Source organism: Castor canadensis, chromosome 11, assembly GCF_047511655.1.
Source record: "Castor canadensis chromosome 11, mCasCan1.hap1v2, whole genome shotgun sequence".
NCBI lineage: Eukaryota > Metazoa > Chordata > Mammalia > Rodentia > Castoridae > Castor > Castor canadensis.
Window position 1 is genome coordinate 53,990,848 of NC_133396.1, and position 27,975 is coordinate 54,018,822.

The 27,975-nt window shown below is 44.3% G+C and overlaps 1 protein-coding gene across 7 annotated transcripts in view; it reads right to left on the minus strand.

Annotated features, from left to right (window-relative positions):
* Positions 1-27,975, minus strand: part of Gas7 (growth arrest specific 7) — a 227,357-nt gene that overhangs the window by 138,672 nt on the left and 60,710 nt on the right. Inside the window, exon 1 of one of the 7 annotated variants that reach the window (XM_074046809.1) lies at positions 22,179-22,298. The exons of 2 other annotated variants lie outside the window; for them this stretch is intronic. Coding sequence is in view for 2 of the 5 variants with exons in the window: in XM_074046810.1 (XP_073902911.1) it covers positions 21,564-21,613 (50 nt within the window). In the remaining 3 variants the exon portion in view is untranslated. Of the gene's footprint in view, positions 1-21,563; positions 21,644-21,843; positions 22,155-22,178; positions 22,299-27,975 lie in introns of those variants that run through there. 4 more of the 7 variants (XM_074046818.1, XM_074046815.1, XM_074046810.1 and 1 more) reach the window with 4 other exon arrangements.

Below are 27,975 nucleotides of genomic sequence, written 5' to 3' on the forward strand. Positions count from 1 at the left end.
TTTGTGCCCATTTAAAACCTCATGAGCCTGCCTTCATTGTCCACATTCCTATTATTATTCTGGTCTTCTGAACCTCCATCCAGAATCTCCCATTAAGCTCTGTATACAGTATTCTAAGCTTTTTCTAGCCTGCTTCTCCAAACTTCCAAATTCCTCCATCAAACCAGTTCTAAAAGCTTTTGAACCATATGGTCAGGTAATCACAGCAATGACACCACTTCTCTGGTACCAATTTTCTGAATTAGTTAGTTTTATCATCACTGTGACAATTATCTGATAGAAACAACTTAAGGGGGAGTATTTATTTTGACTCATGGTTCCAGAGATTTTAGTCCATCATAGCAGAGAGAATGGGAGAGCAGAACAGCTCACGTTATGGCAGCCAGAAGCAGAGAGAGAGCAATGCAGTGCTAGCTACCGTCCTCCCTTCCCCGAATTAGTCCATGCAGACTCCTAGCCCACTGAATGGAGCTGCTTCCTGAGTTACTCTCCCATGTCAATCCTCTCTAGAAACTCCCTCACAGACACTCCTGGAAGTGAGCTTTACTAATTCCCTAGCCATGTCTGAATCTGGTCAAGTTGACAGTCAAGATCAATCATCACGTCAATTTAATCTCAAAGCATAGTGCCATTTCAACAGAAAGCACAAGAATCGTTCATAGAACTCAAGAAGCTAATTCTAGAATTCGTAGGAAATAGTGAACATCCTAAAAAAAACTATCCAGACAATTTGGAAGGAGGAGGACTTGCTCTGTCAGATAGTAAGAATTCTTATAAAGTTATAATAATTAAAACAGTGGGCAATGGTTACAGAAATGGATGCTTTGGTGGTATAGTGGTAAGCATAGCTGCCTTCCAGAAATGAACCAAAAAAACAGAAAAGTGAGACCAGGAATAATATATCACACATTTATGAAAACATATGGCAGAGGCAGCCATCAAATCAGTGAGGAGGGGTTGGAGGTGGGGTAGAATCTCAGTGGTAGAGCTTGTGCCAAACATGCACAAGGCCCTGGGTTCCAATCCCAGCAACCACTTCTCCCCTCAAAAAAAAAAAACTATCAGCGAGGTTAGATTTTTTTTTAAATAATAATGGGATGACAGCCTTACTCATTAGAAAAAAAAATATGAAAACAATTGTGTCCCTGCGTTAGAGCAAACAATAAAAAGAAATTACAGATGGATCAAAGATCTAATTGTCACATACAAAACCATCTTATGACCTGGGGATAAGAAAAGATTTCTTAAAACAGAAAGCAAAGTTCATGAAGTGATAAATAAAGTTGATTAGATTACAATGCAAAAATTTCTGCATGACAAAATACATCAGTGAAAAATGAAGAGCTAAAATAACAATTAGAAAACAGTACAAGAGAAAAATTGAACAGAGCGGGCACATGAAATTCAGGAGAACTTTCGGAAGAAGAAATCCACATGGTGACTAAACATGAAAACATATACAACCTCATTAGCAGTGAAGGAAATGCAAATGCAATTCAAATCCAAGGTGCAGGACTTTGTGCCCTCAGATGGCAAAAATAAGGAGTCTGGTGGGTTTGGCAAGGCAAATGGAAATTCTGATGCTCTGTGGGTGGCAGTATGTATTTGCAAAACCTCTTGGAAACAACTTGGCACTGTTTACCAAAGTCCAGATGTACACACTCACAAGAGGATTTTCTCCTTCTAGGTATTTAGCCTCAGAGGATGCTCACAAAAACACACCAGGAGACAGGCTCAAAGTAAACACTACAACACCCACAGGTGGGGATAAATGTAGAATATGCACATGTTCCAAGACTATGTAACAGTTCACATGATTGGGGCTGCATAAAACAACGTGCACAAACCACAGAGTGGCTCAAGAGGTAGAGTGCCTGCCTAGCAAGGGTGAAGCCCTGAATTCAAACCCCAGTGCTGCCAAAAAAAAAAAAAAAGTGAACTGCAAAAGGATGAATACAGTATGACACATTTCATGGAAGTTTTGCAACGCACAAAGACATTGCTTAATTCTGTTCTGGAAGGTATACATACTAATAAGAATTTAAAACACATTTGTGAAAAATACATACCAACCACAAAACAGGGGTTACCTCCAGGCAGGGAGGGACAGAAGGAAAAGATTGGAGAAATACCCATGGATTTTGAATGCCAAGTAACATACTACTTCTGGCTGATAATTGGCAAATGTTAATACTTGTCGAATCCAGAGATGATGATAAGCACATAAAAAATGCTCAACATCACCAATCTTTAGGAAAATACAAGAAAAAAAAGCACAGTGAGAAATCACTTTGTGCTCACTAGAATGGCTTAAAAAATTATTTTAAGGTTGGTAACATTCTATCTTCTTGGTAGAACAACTGAAAGCTCTTATCTTGCTGCATGAGATGAGGAAATTGAAGCAGCTGCTTTGGAAAATCGCTTTTGCCATTTCTTATCAAGTTAAACCTATACTTACATATGATCCAGCAATTTCACTCCCAGGTATTTATGTCAGACAAATGAAACAATGTCCAAAAGACTTGTACCCAAATGTTGAGAGCAGATTTATTCTTAAAAGCTAAAAATTAAAACAACCCAGATGTCCATCAATTGACAAAAGAATAAACAAATTGTAGTAAATTCAGTTAATGGAATTCTACTTAGCGTTAAAAAGAACTGAACCAGTGCCACAAAAATATAGATGAAAAACTTAGACATTATGTGGTTTGAAAGAAGCTGAACTCAGAGTACATCTTGCATGACCTGTTTCTATGAAATGCTAGAATAACAAAGCTAGTCTGTAGGATAGAAATAAGATCAGAGATGACCTAGGGAGACAGGTGGGAACAGAGGAGAAAGAATGACTGCTATGGGAAGAGAGGAACTGTCTGAGATGATGTCTATAAATTCAGCCTTCTACATTTATGGGTTCCATACTCGTGGGTTCAATCAACTGAGGGTTGGCAATATTCAGGAAAAAATGTACTGAATATGTAGACTTTTTTCTTGTTGTTATTCCCTAAACCACACTCTATAATAACTATTTACATAGCACTTACATTGTACTAAGTGTTATAAGTAATCTAAGGATGATTCAAATATACAGGGGTGTGCATAGGTTACAGGCAAATACTACACCATCTCATAACAGAGGCTCAAGCATCCTTGGATTTTAGTATCCTGGGGTGAACTAGAACCAATCCCTAATGAATACTGAGGTATTAGAGAGGGGTTACTATGGTGTATACATTTGTCAAGTCACTTATATATGCTTTTTATTTGTTTTTGAGACAAGATCTCACTATGTAGCCCAGGGTGGCCTGAAACTTATGATCCTTTGGCCTCAGCTTCCCAAATTCTGAGACTAGAGGTATGTGCTACCACGCCCAGCTCATTCACCTATATGGGTAGAATGAATTTTATTTTATGGTAAACTATAGCTCAAAAAAGTATGAGTGGCTGATACATTTATCATCTCTAATTTTCTATAAATGTTTATTTAAAAGTACATGGGTTTTTTAGGTATTGGTTATTAAATACCTATATTGGGCGGGGAAAAAGTTTCAGGGGAGAATGAAAAACTAAGGTGGCTTATAGTGATTTTTTTTTTTAGGTACTAGTATTTGAACTCAGGGCCTCTCGCTTTCTGGGCAGGCGCTCTACCACTTGAACCACACTGCCAGCTCATGATGGCTTATTATGTCAATTCCTACTTCTTCCCAGTGGAAGAGTTATCTATTTAATAACTAGAGTAGTCCTATTAGAAACCAAAGGGTCTTTTAAGATGGTCTCATACAAGTCTCTCATTTTCTAGAGAGAAGCCAAATCTTCTGTCCAAGATTGCCTCAGCAGATATCTGCAGATTCAGTTCCTAAGTATCCTTTTTCCAGATCTTAATAGCACCCTGCTCATTTTTTAAGGACATCTTCTCTCCCCTTCTGGGCACTTCTCTATATCTTTCTATTGCTCCATGTGCCAGCTCTCCTGTGACAGACCCAAAGGGATTCCTAGGGCTCCTTCCTCTTTCACAGGCTGCAGGTGTGTGACCTACGCCTCTGGATGCTCTGTGAAGACACTTGGAACTACAGGCAAGAGCAACAAAGGAAGACATGCACGGAGTCTGTCCTTTCTAATCAATGAATCTGACCATACCATTTTGTCGTAAGATTGTTCCTGTTCTGCCCACTTTGCGGCCTCACATAGCTGAGCACCTGGCTGCTATCTGTTTGAGAGCTTTTCCCCAGCTTCCTGCCTATGCTGTGGGCCTCCAGTATCTTCACAGTAAATCCCAGTTTGCTGGTGTCAGCCAGAATCAGTTACTTTCTTTTGGAGAAAGTGGGAGGTACTGGGGTTTGAACCCAGAGCTTTGTGCTCAATTGACGTGTAGTCTACTGTTTGAGCCACACCTCCAGACATTTTTGTTCTGATTATTTTGGAGATAGGGTCTCACTTTTTGCTTAGGCCAGCCTGGACCTTGATTCTCCCAATCTCAGCAACCCAAGTAGTTAGGCTTACAGGTGTAAACCACTATCTCCCCACTCAGAATCAGTTTCTGAAGAACACTGCGTGATACATCCACCCATCCAGCCCAAGGTACACAAGACCCACAGCCCTGAGGAGGTCAGCCACCTTACTAATTTCTCAGGATCATTGACTTCCCCATCATAAACTGCCTCCAGGGGGCAGGAGACAGAATGAAAGAAAACCACCAGTCACTGAGTGATGTGCTAAGCACTTGGGCACACTTTCATTTTGTCCCTCCGATTGCCTGGTAAAGTAGGGATTATCCCAGCTTATCCATAAGGACACAGAAGTTGAGGAAGAACTGTATTTTCCCAAGGTTGCAGAGCTCACAAGTGACAGAGCCAGAATTTGAGCCAAATCTGTCTAACTTTAAAAGCCTAGCTCTTGTCACCTCAACATCCTGCCTTGCCTCAAGAAATTATTCAGTCACTGAGACTTCAAATTAGAAGAGACTGGATTTTGGCTGCATCTATAAAATAGCACAGGGTGGGGGAGGGTCAACTGTGTACTCTGGACCAGGACAACCACCCAGGAGCCAGCGACCAGTGCATGGAGTGGCAGAAGGCAGAGGAGAACGCACATGCCTGAGGACCGCTGTAGGAGACATCCTCATTGCAGAGGACTGGAAGCAAATTCCTCCTGATCTGAGACAAATAAACGTTCATGTTCCCATAGCAACGGAGCGATGTTGTCCACACCTGTAAAGGAGTGACTCACAGTTTTGGCATTGCATGAGCTAGTCCAAAGTCATTAGCTAATCATCCCAGAATGTGCACGCTGAAGCGCTGATAGTATCTGGGGAGATAAGTGGGGTTTACGTGTGTCCCCAAGACTGTGAGAACTAGAGTTTGCCTCTTTCTTTCTACATAGCATTCCCAATACCTAGCACGGTCCCTGTTTTGGGTCTATTGTAAGGAATGAATGTGGATTTGTTCTGGGCTCTCTAGAGAGGTAGAGGGAATATTTGGGTTAAGACAAAGGGTAGGGTAGGTTAGAGAATTATAATTGATTTGCATTGCACAAGCTGTTAAGATTAGTGAGAACTGCTGGGAAGTGCAGAATTCAAAAACAGATCCCAAAGGTGGCATGTGGAAGAAATAATCCCAGCCAGTCCTGCTGTGGATCAGGTGCAATCTCAGACTGACATGGGCTCAGTTGTACACAATTCCAGAAAGGAACATGAGGCGTCTGAGAAGAGACACCATGGAATCACCAGCTCATGGTTATGCATTCTGGTTAAAGACAGAAGAGCACTCAGGGGCACAGTAAGAGATGCCAAAGCACCCCCAGTGTCCCCTAAGGAAGAGAGGCCCAGGAACTTCAAGATCCCCTCAGACCAACCTGTAAACCTCCTAAGATACTGAAGGATTCTGTCAGTTTCACAAAGGAACTCAAAGGAGAACTGGCACACAGATGGGCGGGTAAAACCCAGGGCTTACACAAAATGTTCTCTTTTTTGTTGCTTTATTTCTAAGGAAGGGGGAACCCGGTGGTTACCACTAGCAACTTAGTAGTTTAAGAAAGAGAAGAAGGAAAACAAAGCTCTGGTGTGCACAGGGAAAACCCAAAATATCCATCAGAGAAGGAGAGTCAAGGAAGGCAGGTTCACAGTGAGGTCAGCCCAGGCCTCAAGGAGCACAAGAGCACCATGCTTCAGCTTCCCCAATTTCTGCTAAGCCCTCTCCCCAAAGATGGAATTACTGATGAGAAATTGGGCCAGGGGATTGGGGATGCAGTTCAGTAGGTAGTGCTTGCCTAGCATGTGCAAGGTCCTGGGTTTGATCTCTACCCATGCCCCATTAGAAAAAATAAGTATTGGACAGTATTTTTTTTTTTAGGGACATTCTTTTCAATCAACAATACCCTTAATGGCACTTGTCACAAAAGATCTTATGCTGCAGGATGGCATGCACTTTGTCTCAGCTCAGTGATGGGCTTGTAAGAACCTGAGACACAGAGGCCAAGTTTTCTGGGTGTCTGTGATGCCTGCAGCATCCAGCAGACATGCTTGCATGCTCTTATGAACCAGGGAGGGAAGATAAGAGGGAGGAAGGGAAGAAAGAGGAAGGACAGAAGGAAGGAAGGAAGGAACGAAGGAAGGAAGGAAAGGATTCAGAATACTTTCTTCAAACAATCTGTAAGCCTTCTTCATTATAAAGCCTGACACTACAAGCGTGAGGTCAGACACAGCCAATCTGTGACAACTGAGTGCTGAAATTGACCACAACAGGGTCCTGGGGGAGATTTAACATTTCTAGCCTGTTTATTACAGAGAAAGGGAAGCAGTGCTGAATTGTAAGGTCCTTCTTCATTCTAAAATACTACAGGTCTTTAAGAATCCCCTATAAAGAAAATCACAGTAAGGAAACTCATCATTCTATGATTGGGAGGAAGACAGGAGGGAGGCAGACCTTGTGTGCCAGGAGTGGAGGGGCAGCAAGGAAGGCTGTCCTCACTTTAACCAGAGCAGACTCACTTCACCTTCAAGGTGCACCAGGCTGCTGCACACAATTTCAGCACATACAGGCTGACTTTGGGGAATGGTTGGGACCAGAAGCCTTTCCAATTGGAGTTTTTCAGATTTGGAATATTTGCATAAGCAAAATGAGATCTTCTGGGGGCAGGACATTCATTTGTTTCCTATACACCTTGCACACACAGCCTGAAGGAAATTTCATACAGTGTTTCCAGTAAAGTGACACAAAGTTTCGTGGGGTGGAAGTTATCACTTGCAGCATCATTTTAGTGCTCAAGAAGTTTCAGATTGTGGAGCATTTTGGATTTTTTAATTAGCGGTGCTCAACTTGTAAAGGGGGGAACCTTGTGCTGCTTTTAAAACTACAGGGATGAATAAATGAGGGAGCTAGCACACTGTGGTTGTTAGGGTACCAATGAGATGGGTTGAGGTGTCTTAGGAGGTACAGAGGAGCTGGGCACAAGACTCCAGGTGGCCTGGCTGGAGGTGACCATCCTTGGCTCTAACATTCCTATTCTCTGAGACCCTCAGCTGAGGCAATGAGGGCTTTGGGAAGTGGGGGAACCCCACCATAAAGTACCTTTGGCACCTCTCTGACTCCTGTTAAACCTGTGCAGGCCCAGGCTGGCGGGGCGGTTCCACACGGCACTAATTGCCAAGCACTTTTTATAAGCCCCAGCCCAGAGATCTGAATGGATTCAGGGTAAATCCTCTCACGGTCCAGTGTCTTTAACAGGGAAATAAATAACCCTTAATTACATGGGGCACGCTGCCACGCCACCCTTCTTCTGGAGCAGTTGCTTCCCATGTTGGAAGAGAAGGGAAATGCAGGGTACACCCAAACCCAGGGAAGGGATGTCAAGCCCATAGGTCTAACTTCCAGGCAGGGAAGGGCTGGGAGGGTAGGGAGGGCTCACAGGGAACCACAGCTCCTCTGAGACTCTAAGGATTAAAGAAGAGATTAGTATGCATTCATGCTACAGCTTCCCGAATCCAGCCACCCAGAGTAACACAATTAGATGGAGAGAAAATAACAACCAAAAAAAAAAAAAAATGAGGTCTGGGTGAGTTGGAGACCTCTTTAATCCAATCTGCTAGCACAAAAGGTAAACCCCAAATCTAGCATGGAGCTTTGCAACCAGGGAGAAAAGAGAAAACCATGCACTTGCTGTATAGGCAAGATAAATTAAGTATCATCAAGGTAAATTAAGCCACCTGCTCAAGAGAGACCCAATCATTCCTGTCCTAACACAAAGACACAGTGCTTAAGGGGTCCAAGAAAGAGAGCCTGCAGTAATTAAAAACAGTCTTTAAAGACCAGCGTATCATTGGCTGCTTGTTTTAACCCTTAGTTTGAACTAAGTCCTTAAAAAGTACCCTCTGGGACTGACTGTGGTGAGGTATACCTGTAATCCCAGCTACTCAAGAGGCAGAAGTAGAAGGTTCGTGGTCTAAGGCCAGCCTGTGCAAAAGAACAATACCCTATCTGAAAAACAAACTTAAGGCAAAAGGACTGGAGTGTGCCTCAAGTGGTGGTAGAGTATCTGCCTAGCAAGCATAAGACCCTGAATTCTATCAAAGTACCACCAAAAAAGAAAAAGACTCCCTGGTATCAGTCTCTGGCTTCAGTTCCTTTGACTCATTTGTTGCCCAGTTGTGAGCAAAAGGCCTAGCTCACAGAAGAAATGAAGAGAAGAGAAGTGGATGGGGGTGTGGCTCAGTGGTAGAGCATTTGCCTAGAATGCATGAGCTCCATTCCCAGTACCACAACAAAACCACAACAAAATTACCACATTTGGTGCATAGTACAAGTAACTAACTCCTCATCTGTCATAACAGGGGCCCAATAGATCATACCAAGGTTAATAAACTGAGAATACCATAAAAGTACTTTATTTAAAATTTTGGAAGTGACTACCAGGAACACCAAAACAAGGCCTTAGACATGAGGACTGGAGTGTGAGGGTGTTGCTCTGTATTCTGAGCCTTTAGTGCAATTTGCTTTTGTTTTTAACTATGTACATGTGATTACTTTTGCTTAAGATAAAAATAAAGGCCTTTAAGTTTATAGCATGGAAAATGAAGAGAGAAGGCACATCATAATGCAATGCATTCGCATTTATAAATGAGAAAGTGAGTCCTTACTGGGCTAATCTTGACCTTGCTGACCTGGGCAAAAAGTAACTCTCTCACAGACCAGAACTATTAAGAATGAATCTCTGAAGCTGCCCATGGCTCACACCTGTAATCCTAGGTACTCAGGAGGCTGAGATGGAGAGAATTGAGGTTTGAGGCTTGCCCAGACAGGGAGTTCACAAGATTACATTTCAACTAATACCTGGGCACAGTGGTGCACACCCGTCATTCTTGAGAGGCTGAGATCAGGAGGATCATGGTTCCAGGCCAGCCTGGGCAAATAAGTTCAAGAGACCTCCATCTCATCCAATAGCTGGGTATGGTGGCAGCCTGGGCAATAAGCGAGACCCTATCCCCAAAATAACCAGAACAAACTGGACTGGGGGTGTGACTCAGACTGTGGGTCTGCCTGGTAAGCTCAAAGCCCTAAGTTCAAACCTGGGTACCACCAAAAAGAAAACAAAATAAAAATCAGATCTCTGCAGCACACCTTGACCTGGCAGGGACACAGCATACCACACTATCACAGTGAAGAGCCACTAGGCTGTGGTCCCCTGGAATTTCAGATGAGGCAATGACAAAAGCTCCCTAGATGAGCTAAGGTTCATGAAAATTCAGTTGCCTAAGAATGCCAGTCCACTTTCAAGCTCTCTTTCAGAGCCCAGTAGGGGTAAAAAAAATTTATATACAGGTTATACAGAGAGTTCACATCTATAATCCTATCTACTTGGGAGGCTAGCTCAGGAGGATCAAGGTTCAAAGTCAGTCCAGGTGAATAGTTAATGAGACCCCATCTCCAAATGTAACCAGAGCAAAATGGACTGGAGGTTTGGGTTAAGCAGTAGAGTACCTGCTTTGCAAGTATGAAGCCTTGAGTTCAAACCTCAGTTGTACCAAAACAAAATAAAAGCTGGTTATGAAAACACAAAGATACCCACGTTCCCATGCTGGGCATTTTCACAAATGATGGCAGTTTATCCAAGGGCATGAAATCACTGAATTGTGCAACCTTAAAGCTCATTAACATTCTTAGTTTTGGATGAAGATGTGGAAGGGCCAGAAGTGACTAGCCCAAAGTCCCAAAACGATGTGGTGGCAACCTCCATTTTCCGGAGATCCAATCCAGTTCTCTTTCCACCATGACAGTGTATGTGCTGAATCAGTTGGACAAGTTGAAGAACAATTTGGGTAAAGAGTTTCACTGGCAAATGCAGATTATGACATTGAACAGACTTTGTCTTAGTCTGTTCTCTGTTCCTGTAACAGAATCTCTGAGACTGGATGCTTTAAATGAGCAGAGGTTTACTAGGCTCATGCTTCTGGAGACTGGGAAGTCCAAGTTCAGGCAGCCATATCTGGTAAGGGCCTCATGCTGCTTCAACTCACAGTGGAAAACTGAAGAACAGTGGGTACATGTGAAAGGGGCAATCCCAAAGGGCAGCCTCGCCTTACAACAACCTGTTCCTGAGGTAACTTCCTCAATCCCATGAGAAAGGGCTCCACCCTATTAGCCAAACATCTCAGACCAGGCCCCATTGCCTATCTGCCCCATTGAGGAAGTAAGGTTCCAACACACGAGGTTTTGTGGGACACACTCAAACCATAGCAGGCTTCCTTACAAAGCACTTCTCAAAATCCTGACCCCAAGCCCTTTTCACCTTCCTCTACCTCCTCTACCGATAGCCACCTGTCCCTCTTACCTGGAGCACCACGATCCTAATGGTACTCATTGTTTTATCCTGGTTACCTCTCCCATTCAATCTCTACCCAACCTCTACCAGTAGCTTAGAATGACTCCTCTAAGACTTGCCAAAAATGGTGTCACCATAGGGAAATCCACAGAGGGGCAACCTGGGGTTGTCAAAGGCTGAGACTGTGGAGTGGCTGCTTAATGGGTACTGGGCTTCTTTTGTGGAGGGGTGATGAAAATGTTTTGGAATTAGGTAGAGATAACAGTTGCATAATACTGTGAGTTTCTATGCTATGTGAATTTTACTTCAATTAAAAAAAAAAGCCATTATGTCACACTCACTTTCAAAGCTCTCCAATAGGAACATACCTTCCTCAGTAAAATCTCATGTCTATTGGCTCCTATAGGGCAGTCCTAAAAGTGGTTGGTTGTTATAGGGGAAAAGACCAAAAAGTAAAATCTGGGGATTAAACACCTAGAATCCCACTGCAGTATTTCACTGCATTTCTTCCAAGCCTTCTCTGATGCTGACTGGATGTTAAACTGACGCCCTATTTTCCACTGGGTGCTATTACATATTGCATCATGCGATTAACAACTATCATTTCAGTCCTGTGCTATTTGCCCTCCCCTGAAATTGGATTTGGATCAGGGCCCTCTTGGGAATGGAGCATAAAGGTCCCCTTCTGCCACAAGGAGCAGAGAAGTGAACATGTCCTTGACCCCTGGGCTAAGTATGGGCTCATCAAATCAGCTTGCAAGTGGGGAGACAATTCTGCAGGCTGTCTCTTCCAAGGACAGCAGTGATGAAACCAAGGAGAGTACAACCCACGGTTCAGGGTCTTCAGGTTGCCAATCACTAACCCAGGGCAATGACCCCAAGGACAGCGGCCTTCCCTTCCCAGGCACTCAGTCCTGGCAGGTGCTAAGCAGCCATATCCGGAATGGCGCCCACTTACTGAGCACAAAGCACACACCTGGTATCTCCCTGAATGCACAGCTGAATCATTCCAAAAGGATACAGGCTCCTCTGCCAAATGTCAGGGAGCTCAAGGTCACAGCACCCACAAGGGAATTGAAAGAGTGGGGCTGGAGGAGTGGCTCAAGTGGTAGAGCACCTACCTAGCAAGCATGAGTTCAAACCCCAGTGCAGCCAAAAAAAAAGAATTGAAAGAGTGTAGGTCTTATATGTAAGACCAGAGTTTCCCTGCATCCCCCCACCCGGCTTTGCCCTTGGACAGACCATAGGAACTCTCTGGGTCTTTAAAATCAGGGTGCTAAAAACCTACCTCACATCAGTAAAAACAGAATCCAATAAAACAGCAAGTTAAAGGGCTTTGTAAGACCATCTGGACAGAGGGAGGTGCAGTTTGCCTTCTCTCATTTTAACCCTCTTCACATGCCTTACTCTTCCTCATTTCTGTTTCTGTTGATATGACTGACCCCTCACCACTCAACTGGTATGTCCTCTAAGATCACCTATAAGATCTTCTCAATCTTACACCGTGATTAAAAGCAGGGGCTCTGGAGCCATTCCACCTGGGTTCAATTCCAACTGTACTAGTCTCTGGCTGTGTGACTTTGAGCAAACTACTTCACATCTCTGTGCTTCAGTTTCCTCATGCATTAAGGATGACAACAGTAATAAAGGACTGTTGGAGAGTGAAAGTGCCAAAAAATGAAGAATCACACTTACCACATAAGAAGCTGTCAATACATATTAGTATCTCCTGGTGTTTTTTAAAAAAATATTATTAGGCAATATAATATATATCTCAAAATGGCATAAAATATAAAGGTGTAGTATAATAATTATAAACACCATGAAGCCATTCATTGTCCCCTCCTGATCTTTCCCCTCTTTATCCCAGAAGCAAATGCTAGCCTGACTTTTCTAAAAATCACTTTCTTGCTTTTTTAAAAAAAAAAAACTTTTTACTTTTTATATGTATATCCTTAGGCACAGATTTTTTTTTAAATTGTGCATGTTTTTGAACTTTTTATTAATTTAGCCATACTGGGATAAGTATTTTTTGGAGTTTTGCTTCTTTCTCTAAATACTCTACAAGTTTGACCTGTGTGGCTGTATCTGCCTCTAGTGCTTTGGTTTTTCAGTTTTCTTCACTGAATAAGATCTCATTGTGTGAGTACAGCACAATTTATTTATTCATTATGTTGCTTGAGGATGATTGGGTAATTTCCATTTTGTTGCTATTATGCTTCTGTGAAGATTGTTTTAAGTCAGGATTCTATGGGTGGAATTTATATACATTGCAATGCATCCTTTGAGTGTACAGTTCGATGACTCTGACAAATCGAACCAGTGTTCTCACTGTTTTTGACACCTTTCCCCATGCATCCCAGCGATTCCTCTGCACATACCAGCCTGTTTTTCTCACTTTCCCTTCATCTTCAGAACTAGAAATTTTCTGAAGTCCCTTCCTCCCTCCCCCTCCTGCTTATCCTCATTGTCCTCATCCTCATCCCCATTGTGTTCTGGAGGCTCCGCCCCCTGTCCTGCATTTCTTGCAGGTCCCCATCTGCACCCTCAATGGCAGCTGGATATCTCATCCTCAAGTCTGCACAAAGACCTGACTGCCTCATAGGCTATATTTAGTCTAAGAATCACAGGCCATTGACACAGGTCCAAAACCAAATTCTATTGGCCCCAACCTCTTCCTGCCATATAGTCCTCACCTACAGCCCCAAGAAGCCCAAACCAAAACTTGGATTTTGATTTTCCCACTCATCAAGTTCCCTGTCATCAACCACTTCCCAAGTCCTGCCTGTTCAACAGCCAGAATTTCTCCAAGTTTTCCCTGACTAGTCATTCTTCTTCTCAAAACCCCTCTTCTATGCCAGGAAGGTGTCCATTTCCACAACCTGTGACAGACCCTGCAAGGCCTTCAAAACACAACTCCAAGTCCATCCAGGAGCTGTAATCTTCTGCTGATCCTGTGGTCAGCTTGTTGCTTTTGTCTGCTTAGCCACCAGTAACCCTCTTACAAGAATGATGGGCTGTCAGGACCTTTCGATTCTCTGAGTGGGCAACACCACCCAACCACCAGACTCAGGGCTAAGACTCATCACCCAGCCCCTTAGCACATTCCATCCTTCTGGCTACAGTACCTAGTTCCGAATGGCAGCCCAATTCAGTGGGACTTAATCTTGGAACTTTATGAAAAAAGCAACTCTCTTAATGGATGTAGAATAGCCATGTTGTCTGTGGATCCTATAGTAAATTCCAATATGGCTCAAACCATATTGAGCTACTTTTCTAAAATTTGCAATAGGAAGGATCCCGTCAGAGTCTTCAACTTTTCCTTTCTTCCCTCATCCTCTCACTCCAGCTCTACATCTCAGCCAGGACATTTTCTAAGTCAAAAACAAGGGGCTGGTAGAGAGGCTCAAGTGGTAGAGTGTCTGTCTAGTGAGCATGAGTTCAAACCCCAGTGCCCCCAAAAAGCAAGGGCTGTGTGCCATGGTTCATGTAGCTACCTCAGAGGCTGAGATCCTGAGGCTCAACTGGGGCAAAAATTTGTGAGACTCCTATCTCAATCAATAAAAAACAGTCCTGGTGGTACACACCTGCCATACAAGCTACATAGGAAGCATAAAAAGGAGGATCCTTTGGCCCAGTCAAGCCTGACTGGGATGTGAGACCCTATTCGAAAAATATCTATAGCAAAAAGGTCTGAGGGGTGTGGCTCAAGTGGTAGAGCACCTGCCTAGCAGGCGCAAGGCCCTGAGTACTGAATTCAAACCCTACTACCACTGGGGGGAGGGGATCCAACAAAGGCTCAGTGGTAGATCACTAGCCTGGCATGTTCAAGGCCCCGAGTTCCAGCACCAGTGGATGCTACATGTTCCTTTGACATTCTGTGCCTGTGCTCCTGCAAATCCCCAGGCCCGGGTTGTCTTCTCTCTCTAGCCTCTGGAAATCCTACTCCTTTTTTAGGGACAAATAACTCCTCCTCTGGGAAGCCCATCTCTGAGCCTCCATAATATTCTAAGCATGCTTATTCCAGGTACCAATTTCCTACCTGCTTGCAGTTACCTGCCTCCCCCAAGTCTGCAAGCTACAATGGCAATAGCTAGGGTCACTGTCATTTCTGCAGCTCATTCAGGAGGTCACTCAATAAATAATTTCTGAAGATTGCTTTGGTGGGTTTGTTTTTGTTTGTTTCTTTGAGATGGGTTCTTTCTGTGTTGCCCAGGCTGGCCTTGAACTGCTAAGCTCACAGGATCCTTCTGCCTCAGCCTCCCAAGCAGCTGGGACTACAGGTGTGAGTTTCCATGCCCAGTGATAAATACTTTCTGAACTGAACGGGAGGAAGAAGGTAGAGCAGAAGCAATGTCCTCCCATCTGGGGTTGCTCAGACCTCACACACAACGACGTTCTCAGTGTGAAAAGGAAAGGTAGTACCAAGGACAGCACCCAGGGCACACAGCTCGCCTCCAAACACCAGGTCAAGTAGAAGACAATGGGTTTATCAAACAGATGAGGTGCTTATGGGACACAGGTGCATATCGTGACCTGCCTGAGCTCTGAGTCACCCTTACAGACTGCTTCATCCTCCATGGCCTCAGAACTGCAAAAACTCATTTGAAGTATATCTTCATTTGAGTCTTCAGGCAAGCACACTGGGAACACACTTGGCCCTTGAGTCAGGTAAGAGGGGAGGGTACAAAGTGTACCCTGGAACCTGTTTTGCCTGAGGGACTGGGGTGCCACCAGACTCCTGGGACAATGGCTGCCTCCATCCACCATATGTTGTTTTTCTTTCTTCGAATTTCTTTTTTTTTTTGGTTTTTTGAAACTGGGTCTTGCTTCTAGACTTCTAGGCTTCTAGGCTAACCTCAAACTTGTTACCTTGCCTCAAACTTGGGACATTCCTGTCTTGGTTCCTAGGGAACTCTTGAGGGTGGCTGTGCAGGATACACGGGGTTGGGAAACTACCTAGGCATCCCCCAGGACTGACCTGGCTAGGAAAGCAGGAGATGGCATCTTTGACTGATACTAAAAGAGTCTTCTAAACCCACCACAGTAGGTGTGATTGCCTTTAGTGACTTCCTCTGCCCAAATATTTTCTCTGCACTTACCACATGGAAAAATTTAACAAGACACAAGATGGTGGGATGGGACTAGTGGTCCAGGAACCAATCATAAAAGGAGCCTTTGCTTGCCAACAGTGGGCCAGGCCTTCTTGTCCCAGTGACTGACATGGTGGAAGAAGAGAACAAGGTGAGATTGTGCCTCAGAACAGGTATGACAAGTGTAACAGGAGATAGGGAGATCAGCTCAGGGCTGTGGGAGCCACACCCATCCCCAGTGCCAGACACCAGCTTCTGAATATAGACAATCAAAGTCAGTGAACTGAGTGGCAGACTGGTGGCCATGGAGGTGAGAGGTGCACACCCAAAGCCTGGCTCTCCTCATACCAGATCCAGGACCTTCCCTAAGTCCCAGCTCATCTTGTGAAATGCAAGGGCAGGATTTGATGATCAATCTCAGAGAATGCAGCATGTGAGTCATCAGAGAGTGCACACCCATGTCACTCCTCCCTCTACCACACCTTTGTTTACCAAACAGCACTTGCTCCACCAGCCCCCTGCAGATCTGGGGTGCATTGGGGTAGAGCTCCAGAACAGGTTCCACATGGTCCTGCCAGGCTTCCACCATAAATGCTGAAGTTGACACCTTTGCCTGCAGCTGGCTGTAGTCCATGCAGGCAGGAACTTTGCAAATCTTTCTGGCCAGTGAAAGGTTTAAACATGGTCACACTGCTAAGTGATGGGAGAGTAATCTCTCCACTGCGCGGGTAGCTTTGGCAGAAGTCTGCTTCCTACCACTGCACTGAGGATGCTGAAAGTGAGGGATTAATTGAGTTTCTTTATTCCTACTCTGATATGTTATTGCTATTATTTTTAGAGACACCCAATACAATAGAAGGAGATAGCCAATATAATAAGAAAGAGACTCATTGCAGGTGGGATGTAGCCAGTTACAACAATGCCAAGGCATGTATGTTCACAACTTTTCATTGTGAAAAGGAAGTTGGGTGCTCTGCAACTTTGGAAGGTTAGTCACCCTGAGTGTACCATCTCAGTGAGCCAACTGAGTCCACTCTACTAGTTAATTTTCTCCCAAACTCTCTGCAGACTTCATCAGCCCCCATCTCCTTCCTAAAGGGATATAACCGGGACAGGGAAGGGCCAGGCCTCTCTTGGCTTCTACTGATTCAAAGGAATGTGGTAGCCTCTTAGTCCAGCTCCATAGCACCTACATAGGAGACGAGGAATGGAAAGAGAGCAGAAAAGTAGAGGCTCAAACTCATCTGTTCCCCTCCTTATTAAGAGTTCTATAAAGGCTCAGAAGGAAATGGAAACTCTTGGTTAAAAGAAGACTTGGAGTTATTTAGGTTTAACAGAGACTTGAAATGAGCAATGTATATGGTTTCTTAAAACCTTGACTTTTTGTGTTTGATTTCATGGTATTTCTAGCCCAACCTGCAGCCTTGTGCCCTACTTAACACAGGTGATCAAAAGCTTATTGCCAGATACTCAAAAAGACAGTTTATATCTGCCTGCCTTGGTTTCCTCGCCATCTTTCTCCCTACCTCACATCTTTGCAAGGATTCAGACCCAAGCAATTCTCACATCCAATTAGACGCTGGACACCACTTCCTTGTCTCAGCCCTTATTCCTACTGGTATCTTTGTATCTTCTGCCTTCATGCCTTGAGATGTGTCCATCTACTCTGTGACACTAACCATTCTGCTTCCCTGCCTGCCTGAGAGCTGGACCAGATCTCTCACATCCCATCCAGGTGAGCATCAAGGATTCTATCACTGACATATCTTGCCAATTACCTTTAGGTAACAAATACTCTTGCTTCTTTCTCATCCCGTGGGTTGAGGATGGGGTTGATCCCACCTCCCAACTATGCCACTTCAGGTTCCATTTGAAATCTGCCTAGTGACTTCCTTGGTTTTTTTTCTTCTTTCTTTCTTTATTTCATCTTTAAAACTACTGATAACTTCATAGAATCTTTCTGAAAAGGTTGCTAAGCCAGAAAATGAACCAATACAAAGGAAAGCAAAGTGAAAAGATGAAGACTTCTGATGACATTGCCTTTTGAGACTCTTCTATTAGTGATTTTTTGCTACATAGCAAATTAGCCTAAAATTTAGTGGCTTAAAATAACAATCATTTCCCTCTAAGTTCCCAGGGATCAGATATCTGGGCCCGGCTTCCTTAGACCCTGAGCCTACTCAAAGTGCCTCCAGAGACTGCAACCAAGATGGTGGCCAGGGCTACAGTCACCTCAAGGCTCCACTAGGGGAGAATCTGTTTCCAAGTCCATTCACTGGTTGTTTGCAGACCTCACGTCCTTGTCAGTTGTCTTGGCAATAGTTCCTTGTCACATGAGCCTCTCCCTAGGACAGCTCATAACATAGCAACTAGCTTCCCTCAGAACCAGCCAGCAAGAAGGCAAGATGGGGGACAAGGCAGAAGCCATAGTTATTTTGTAATCTATTCTCAGAAGTGACATCCCATCACTTCTATAGTTAGAAGCAGGTCACCAACTCCTGGCCACATTGAAGGAGAGGGTATTAAATAAAGGAGTGAACACCAGGAGGCAAGGATCACTGGGGAACTTGATCCATCTGTGAGGGTATTTAACACACATTTAGAAGGGGCCAACCATACAGCCACACACCTTTGGGCTTTTTGCTGATGGAGGCCAATAAAACCTTTTGCCTCATACTTTTTTGTTGCTGCTCCTGAGTCATTTTGACTTGAGCTGCTACCACTTGAAACCAAGGGTCAGCAGACTTACCACAATTCCTTGTGTATAGTCATGCTGACTCTCTCAGCCTCTCCCTCTAGTTTCCTGGAGAGATGCTTTAGCTCCTGACTTCAACCCTGTCACGAGTTTTGGCAACTGGATGATAAGATTAGGGAGTCCATCTTATAAGTCGGGCTCTCCATTTTTTAAGTCTTCTTGTTCTTCTATGTATCCTTGACTTCTAACCAGTTTGCATGGCTCCAGATGTCCCACCCACTAATGGCTTTCTTTGATTTTTTTTTCCTAAGGGATCTGGGACTGACAGAACCATCTGAACAATCCCTTCCCCTTATGGGTCCCATGCATAAAGTAGTTGTCCCAAGGAACTCTGTGCTGTGTACTGTGGAGTCATCTGAGGATGTGTAATGGTTCTAGAAGTACAGCCTGATTGCTCCTGCTAATTGACATGGTATTTCTTTGGTGGATCTATGAAAGATTAAGTAGTCAGAATGACCTTGGCAGGCTAATTTCAAGTGACTCAAGTTTTTTAAATAAACAGAAGCCCACACATCCTAAGGGCAACCCTGCCTCCACCCCATCTTGACAGCCTACTCCCACAGTCATCCCCATGACCTGGTATTTTAAATTGGTGCTTCTTAGGCTTGAGTAAACATCAGAATCACCAGAGGAGTTTTCTAAAAATAGGGTACCTGGGGTCCACCCCACACCAATTGATTCAGAATCTCAGTCACAGTTAAAATGTACCATCCCTGTTTTGTTTGGTTTGGCTGTTTGTTTAAGTTCTCCAGATAACTCTGACATTGAGAAGATTTGAATGGCCACACATCTCAAAGACACTAAACACTTGCTACTCCACCTTAAATGTAAGTTCACTGGGCAAATAATGAGGCATATCTTGGACCTCCTATTAGGAAACTGTGTGTCTTCCTCTGCTTCCTATACTGCTGTGGAGTCTTGCTACCCACCCAGACTAGCTGGGGTCCATGGACCGGCAGGATCACCACTACCTCAGAGCTTGTTAAGAATGTATAATCTTCATTTTAACACACACCCACCCCCCATGATTTGTTTGCATATTCAAGTTCGAGAAGCATAGTCCAATCCAGCTAGCAACCCTATTACAGTTTCCCAGTTGGTTTGTTTTCCATTTTCCAAAACAATTATTCATTTCTCCCATGACTGCCTTGCCTTACACTTCACTCACAACATGGGAGCCATCCAACAGTAGTAATTGCAACTCAACCCACCACCCAAACTTCATCCTAACCACGGATCAGTGCCCACATTCTGGGCCTTCCCTTCCATCACAGTGACTGAAGTGTCCTCTTCCCACCAAAGGCAGCCTATCTGATTTCCACCTGTCAGCATATAACTCCTATCATAAAAAAAAATCATAAATATAGCCTTTGACCCCAGTCCCTGGCTATTCCTTTGCTTCTCAACAGCAAAATACTTCAGCAAATGTGTTATGAGTAGTCTGTTCAGGCTTCTACTTTCTTACCTCTAATTCTCTCCTACACATTCCACTAAGCCTACTCTTCCCAATGTCATCAATGACCTTCATGTTGTCACCAATTCCAAAGGCACCTGTCTCTTCTACAATTTTTGGCCAGCCAACAGCATTCAGCATTCACTCCTTTTCTTGGCTTCCACAGCATTTCACAGGTTTTCTCACATAGTTCCCTTTCTGGATCCTTTTCCTAAGCTCATCTTAAATGTCACAGTGCTTTCTCCTCCTTCTCTATCTGTTCACTCTCTTTGGTGACCTGACCCTGATTCCTAGCTTTATACATCCTCTATTTCTGATGACCCTAAGTTCCCATCTCTAGTCCTGACCTTGCCTAGCTCTCTAGACTCATGGCTATTTGGCTTCTTGTTCTCCCTACACTGATGTTTAAGATGAATCTAACAAACCCAACAAAGAACTCATTTTCCACACTTCCAAAAACAAAACGTGCTCTCTGCAGCACATTTTAATAAATGGCACCACCAACCATCTTGTTCTTTATACCCAAGTCTAGAAGCATCAAGTCTTCTCACCTTCCACATTGAATATCTCTTACTTCCTTCAGTTCCGTCTCTAAAACTCATGCTCAATCCACTCTATTTCTTCTCTCCACTCCCAAGTCACCATCAACAGTCTTCTATAATATTACAATGATCTGCTTCTACTTTTTATCCCCTACAATTCATTCTCAACATAGCAGCTAGAGTGAACTTATAAAAAGTTAATCAGAGGTCGGACATGGTTGGCAAACACCTGCAATCCCAGTTAGGAGAACTGTGGTTCCAGGCCAGCCCAGGCAAAGTTAGTGTGAGACCCTATCTCAAAAACAAACTAAAAGCAAAAGGACAGGGATCATGACTCAAGTATTAGAGCACTTGCCTAGCAAGCACAGGTCATGAGTTTAATTCCCCAGTAGCCCCACAAAAAAAACTAATCAGATTGTGTTGACTTTCTAGCTAAAATCATCCAAAGATTCTGTGTTACCCTTAGGAAAAACAATCCAAACTAGGGCTATGGGCCATGACTCAAGTGGTAGAACAGCTGCCTAGCAAGCACTAACCCCAATACCACCTCACACCCCCAAAAAAAGAAGAGTCCAAACTACCCTAATTCACAATGCAATGAGGTCTACCTCACCTTATGCCATTTAACCTCTCCCCCTCCAGCCACCCTACCTCTGTGTTGTCCCATAAGTAGACACTGATCACATCAACTATCTGAAGTTTAAATTAATGCAAATTCAATTGCTCTATCCTAATAGCCACATTGCAAGTGCTCAGTGGTCACACTGGCCAGGGGATGGCCCATTGGATTGTGCGGATATATAGAATATTCTCAGCACTGCAGAAAGTTCCATTGGACAGTGCTTGGATGTCCCTTGGATGAAGCCAAGTTCAATCCTACCTTACACCTTTGCATTTGCTATCATCTCTACCTGGAGTGCTGATCCCCTATCTCTTCCCATGGCCTGCTCCTTCTTGGCATCCAGACATCAGCTTAAATGTCACCTTCTCAGAGAGGCATTTAAGCTAAAGAACCTACCCGGTCACTCCCAATTCCATGAGCCTATGTAACTCCCCAGAGAACTTACAACTGGCTGATGCCTCTTTTTGTGTTTATTTGTGTCTGTCTGATTATTGCCTAACTCTGCCATGCCATGCCACCCCACCCCAAAGTATGCTTATGAGATCAGGAAGCTCAGTAATCTTACTCACCACTGCATGCCAGCTCCTCGTCCTGTGCCGGTGGAGAAGACTACCTAACACTCTCTGCTCATATGTATTAATGGATTGTTCCGCCTTTGTCACACTTATATTTCCTCTTGAATCTCTCATGACCATCTCCTTTTCCCATTGTCCTTGCCACCACTCAGTCCAGGCCTTCATCCACAGTACTGCAGGAATACATAGGGAATCCTGCCTTCCCTCCAGTCAACACTGTAAATACTAGCAGGTCACTCCTGATAATATTCCTCTTATCCAATCAATTCCCTGTCCCTAGTCCTTCAGGTCCCAAATGGCTTCCCTATCGCCAAATGGTACAAGCTTACCTCAGAGCTGCTGGTAAGGCCTCTCCCTTACCAGCATTTGCCCTGCTTCTTGGGAGAAGCCACACCTGCTCTGACCTTGCAGGTGTGGCTCAGGTGGCTGCTCAACTGCAGACACTGGCTCCTCCTCTGATCCTCCCCCAGGTCTTCCTGTCTGCAGTCTGGCTTTCATACTTCCTCACCTCCCACAAGCAGGCATGCAGATCACCCCCCTCCCCATCCTACTTAAGAGCAATAGTTCTCTGACTTTGCTGAGAGCTGATAAAGTGCACACAGGCCCACAGGCTCACTGAAGTGGGACATAGTCTCAGCCTTTGCAGGTTTTCCGCATTCCCTAGGTGATCCTGACACCCAGCAAGTTTGAAGTCCTCTGTTTTAGAACATCAGCTCTTCAACATGAAGGGCCAAGTTTTGCCCATGTCCACCAAACCCAAGCACCCAGGATATGACCCATTGATTAATGACCTTCTCTTGCACAAGCTTGCTCTTCTTTAAGTACTGAAAGGACTCTTGGATTTGGCTAGAAAATGGACATCCAAACATATTCACATCTTAATAACTAGAACCTGCACAAGTTACCTTACATGACAAAAAGGATTTCCAAGGGGGGCCAGGCACAGTGTCTCATGTCTGTCATCCTAGCTACTCAAGAAGCTGAGATTGGGAGAATTGTGGTTAGAGGTCTGTTAGAGCAAAAAGTTCACAAGACCCCCATCTCAACAGAAAAAGCTGGGTGTGGTGGCATGCGTCTGTCTCCAAGTTAGGGCAGGAATCATAAATAGGAGGATTATGTACCAGGCCAGCCTGGGCAAAAAGCAAGATCCTACCTCAAAAATAACCAGAGCAATAAGGGCTGGTGGCATGGCTTAAGCAGTACAGTACCTGCCTAGCATGTGCAAAGCCCTGAGTTCAAACCCTAGTACTGCCAAAAAAATAAGTAAATAAAAAAGAACAAAGAAAGAAAAGGGCTTTCACAGGACATGTTAAAAGATAAGGAAACTGAGATGAAGAGTTGGTCTGCATTATCTGAAATAAGCCCTAAATACAATTACAAGGGTTCTTCTAAGAGAAAAATGAGAAGTTCAAAGAGGAAACGGCGAAAAACCAACGTGATAGGGAGCCACAAGCCAAGGAAGGAGTCCCCAGAAGATGGGAAAAGAGCCAATCCTGGCAATGTTTAGCCTCGTAAGCCTCATTTCAGACTGCAGATGTTAGAACTATAACAAGTTCTAACACTAACCTCGTGGCCTCTGTTACAGCTGCAATAGGAAACCAGCTCACACACTGCCCCTTAAACAACACTACAGGTTCTAAGGGCCCTAAGATGGGGATTTTACATTTAATTTGTGTATTTGTATTTAACTTAGGTGTGTAAACAGTACTAGATGCTCCACTGAAACAGGGCTCAGTTGTCTTATTTGCCTGTGCCCACAATGCCTCTCTTCGTGCCTGCCGTGAAGGTACTTCTAAATATAAAAATTCCTTGGGGGAAGTCTACATTCCAAGTTGGAATATGGGGTTCTCCTTGGTGGACCTGGCAGCCTAAACCTAATTGTGTTCCCAACAGGGGGAAAAACATGAGTTCCAAAATGAGATCGGTCCCTGAGCTCAGACACCCTGAGGAAGAATTGCTGTTGTCTTGGGCTTAGGGAAACTTAGGCCAGATGCACTCTGCTTCTCACACTTATTCTCTGATCAGCATCCTAAAATCATACAGGGTAGAACTGTGCTGTCCAATATGGTAATCACTGGGTACATATGGCTGTTAAAATGTAAGTTAATTGTTAAAATGTAAGTTAATTCAGATCAAATAAAACTACCAACCCAGTTCCTCAGTGACTCCAGTCAAAACCCCAGTGTCACCAGGCACATGTAGAATGTTTCTATCATCATAGAAAGTCCTATTGGGCTGTGCCAGCTTAGGGCATCTCTCCAAGCGTTCTTGGCTCCGGCTCCACCCCAGCCTCCTGACTAGAAACACTTAGAAGGAGAGAAATGCTGCCACCACACGCAATCCCACTCTGGAATTCATTCTTGAGCATGTGTACTAAGAGGCATAGCTAGGAATGGCGTCCAAGGATACTTGGCCGAGCCTGGATTTTCACTGAAAAGACTGAATCTCTGGACTGTGAGAAGAAGAATGAACAGGATGGACACTATAACGTGAGAGACAGGACTGGTGCAGGGGCGAGGTGGGGGCAGATGGAGATTAGAGAGGTGGAAGTAGAAAAAGATAAGAGGAGCTACGTATAGGAAATAGAATCTGGTGGTATGATCACAAGTAGAAAATGTAAACATTGAAAACAGTGTATCAAACAACTGTCAGCCTGCAGAGGACTCAACAAAGCCTACAGAAGGACCACAGGATGGAGGGTTCTCAGGAATCCATGGGAGGTGCAATAATGTGAGGGAGATATGAGGAGGATTCAACAGAAAGCAAAGACTGAGTTTTACCTTCAGAAGTTTTTAAAGCTTGAAAATACACTATGTTGGTGAGGCTGGGGAGAAACAGGTGCCCTGCACGCTGTTGGTGGAGTTGTTTCCCAGAACTGCCTCACTGGAAGAAATTGGGCTCTTTCTATCAAAATTACAAATACACATACTCTGGATTTAGCCTTTTGGCCTCAGGAATTCACCCTTCAGAAGCACTCACCCATGTGTGTAAAGATAGATGTACAAGGTTATTCACAGCAGCAACAGGTAAAGATACTAGAGAAAGATTAGACACAACCGATTTGAAATGGATTCAGGAAGGCAATAAAGAGGAGTTTATGACTAAACTTCAAATTATGTTTTACAAGTTAAAAACAGAAGTAGTTGGGCTAGGGATGTAGCTCAGTGATAAAGTGCTTGTCTAACATCCCTGAGATCCTACAAGAAATAAAAGCAGGGGTGTGGTTCAAGTGTTAGTGTGCCTGCCTAGCAAGCACAAAACCCTGAGTTCAAACCCCAGTACTGCCAATTAAATAAATGAAAATAAAAAATATATAAAAAGAGCAGCAGCAAAGTGCAGAAATATGGAGGTATTTAAAAAATTAATACCTGGAGGCTCAATTAATACCTTGGGTGTGGCTCAAGCGGTAGAGCACCTGCCTAGCAAGTGCAATGCCCTGAGTTCAAACCTCAGTCCTGCAAAAAAGAAAAGAAAATTAACATCTGAACTAAGGAAAATAAAAGACCCATATATTTGTAAGTGCCTAGACCACTTGGAGAAGTCCCTGCAAGGAACCACTTAACTTGTTTGCCTCTGGAGAAGGGAACCAATAGGTCATGGAGGGAAACCAGCTTTTCAGATCCGAGCAAATACTACCTCTTCGATAAGTGTAAAATTAACAAATATACAGACAATCTTTGTCTTACATTGATCTGATCTATGAATTTTTTTTTTACTTTATGATGGTGTGAAAGTGACAAGCAGTCAGTAAGAATTGCATTTGGGAATTTTAAACTTTGATCTTTTCTTGGGCTGGTGACACACAGTCAAATCCCCAGTCAGAGGGTGATCTCAAGGGAGGATGGTGAGGATGTAGCCTACTCATCCTCATTGTACTCAATGCGTTTTCAACTCCACGGTATTTTCAACTTTTGATGAGTTTCTCAGTACTAACCTCGTTGTGAGTTGAGAGACATCCGTATACCTGTGTGTAGGTATATTGAGCCAGAAATTTTAAACACACCTCTCCCTGGATGCTATAACCTCCATGGGAAGACAGCACCTACCAGGAGAGCAGGCCCATGTGACCAGCTACATGGCAATCCACAGTCCCAGGATGCCACGGGCACAGGGCTTCCTCTCCCTGCTAGGGATGTTCTCGTGCTTATTATCTGGAGCCTCTTAAAGAGTTCCCGGACACCATGTTCTCTGCGAGTCTGGGCTGTAATCCAGTCTTGGAAATGGCCATGAATATGCTCCCCCAACTTAAATCTCTGCTTCAGGGTCTTATTTCTGACTTGGGTGCCACCACATCGCAGTGGTCCCTTGAAGGAAGGGCATAGATTGCCACCATCAAGTGATTCCCTGCCAGCTTCCCACTCCAGGAAAGGAAATCGAAGCAAGTCCCATGGCTGCCGTCTGATAGTCACTATGGACACCAGACACGAGCCTGAATCAGGGCTGCATCCAATTAGCCACCCCCACAACAACACCATAGCAACAAAGGTAATATTATTGTTCCAATAAGAAAAAGAGAAAAACCACACACATTGTCGTGTGACAGCTTTTAAAGCCACAGAGATAGCATTTTTCTATACCCTACAACTGCCTGTCACTTTCCAACACATGGCTTCTTCAGTGGGAAGTCCCAGGTTTGGGTCAATTACCTCTCACATCATTGCAAGATATGTGTCCCTTAAAGGAAACTGAAAAGCAGTGAATGGGGACTGCCTCTTTTCTGGGCCTCTGTCTTGGAGGCAGGGAGGCTGGAGGGGCTGGACCAGCTGTAGGCCAGACAGGCTTGAGGGTGAAGCTCCAAACTAGCCTTTGGCTGTCTGTCTGTCTGCTTTCTCTGTGCCAGACCCAAGTCAGGCACTGGGGTTTTGGTGGTTGCAGCAATGAGCCACACACTAATCTCCAGACCTAAATGTGGAAAAAATTAACCCAGATGAAAAGACATAAATCAGGAGGGAGTTTATGGCTCGGAGGAAAGCAGTTCTCGGAGAGCAAGGGCCTGGGCTGTTGCACAAGAGCCAAGTGAGTCACCAGGCAGCAGGAGGAAGGACAGGGAGGGACGGAGGGAGGCAGGGAGGGAGCCCTGTGGGGCTGACGGGTGTAGGGAGGGGCAGAGTGTGGTGCAAAAACACAGCTGTGTGTTCATAACCAGCCCTCTACACCAGCAGTCTGAAGGAAGGGAAGGGGCAAAATGTCACCTCCTCCCCAACTCAGGAAGTGTTTCAAAACCTCTTCTCCCCAGAGATGACAGCAGGAATCAGTCTGCCCAACAGCCCCACTGGTCACCCTTTGCAGCCTGCAGCTGGGCCCCCAGAAGCTCGTCCTTCTTGGCTCCTACTTGGCCATGTGCTAAGAATTCTATTCAGGTTCCCAAGCCAGGTGTTCATAATGGTCACACAACTTTCGCCCCACCCTCTTGCCCATTCTCAGGACTATTTTTTTTTTAATGTTTTCTTCCTTCCTTCTTCCAAACACCCCATTTTCCACAAGGGCTGCTACTTATCCCTGAGAAGGACCTCCCCGTCCCCTCAACTTATTCTGCCATCATGGATTACAAACCTCTATCTTCCATGCCAGCAGGGAACCATGCTGTTCCTGACTATGGCAGCGGGGGGAAAACCACCCCGCCACAAGTGGATAATTCAGCCGGGAGTGGTAATAACAGGAGTTCTGAATGCCAGAGGCTCTGGAAATTAGCTCAGCCACCTATAAACTGTGGCAGGGTCCCTCACTTCTCTAGGTCCATCTTACTCTGATGAAATGAGGTTGGGTTTAGAGACTGGATGGGTTCCTTAGACTCTGACAATGGTCACCTGTAAGAAGCACACAAAACCAAACTACAACAGTCATCCTGCCTTATACCTCGAGAATGCATTCCAAGACTACAGGTGGATGCCTGAAACCAGAGTCAGTACAGAATCTGATGTACATAGTTGTCATTTTATATCTGTGGGAGATTCAGGATCCCCTGCAGGTACCCCAATTGACAGATGTTCAAGTTCCTTATATAAATGATATAGTATTTGTGTACACTTTAAATATCTCTGCATTACTTATGATATCTAATATAACCTAAAGATCATGTAAATGGTTATTATACTGTCTTGTTTAGGGACTGATGAGAAGGAAAAA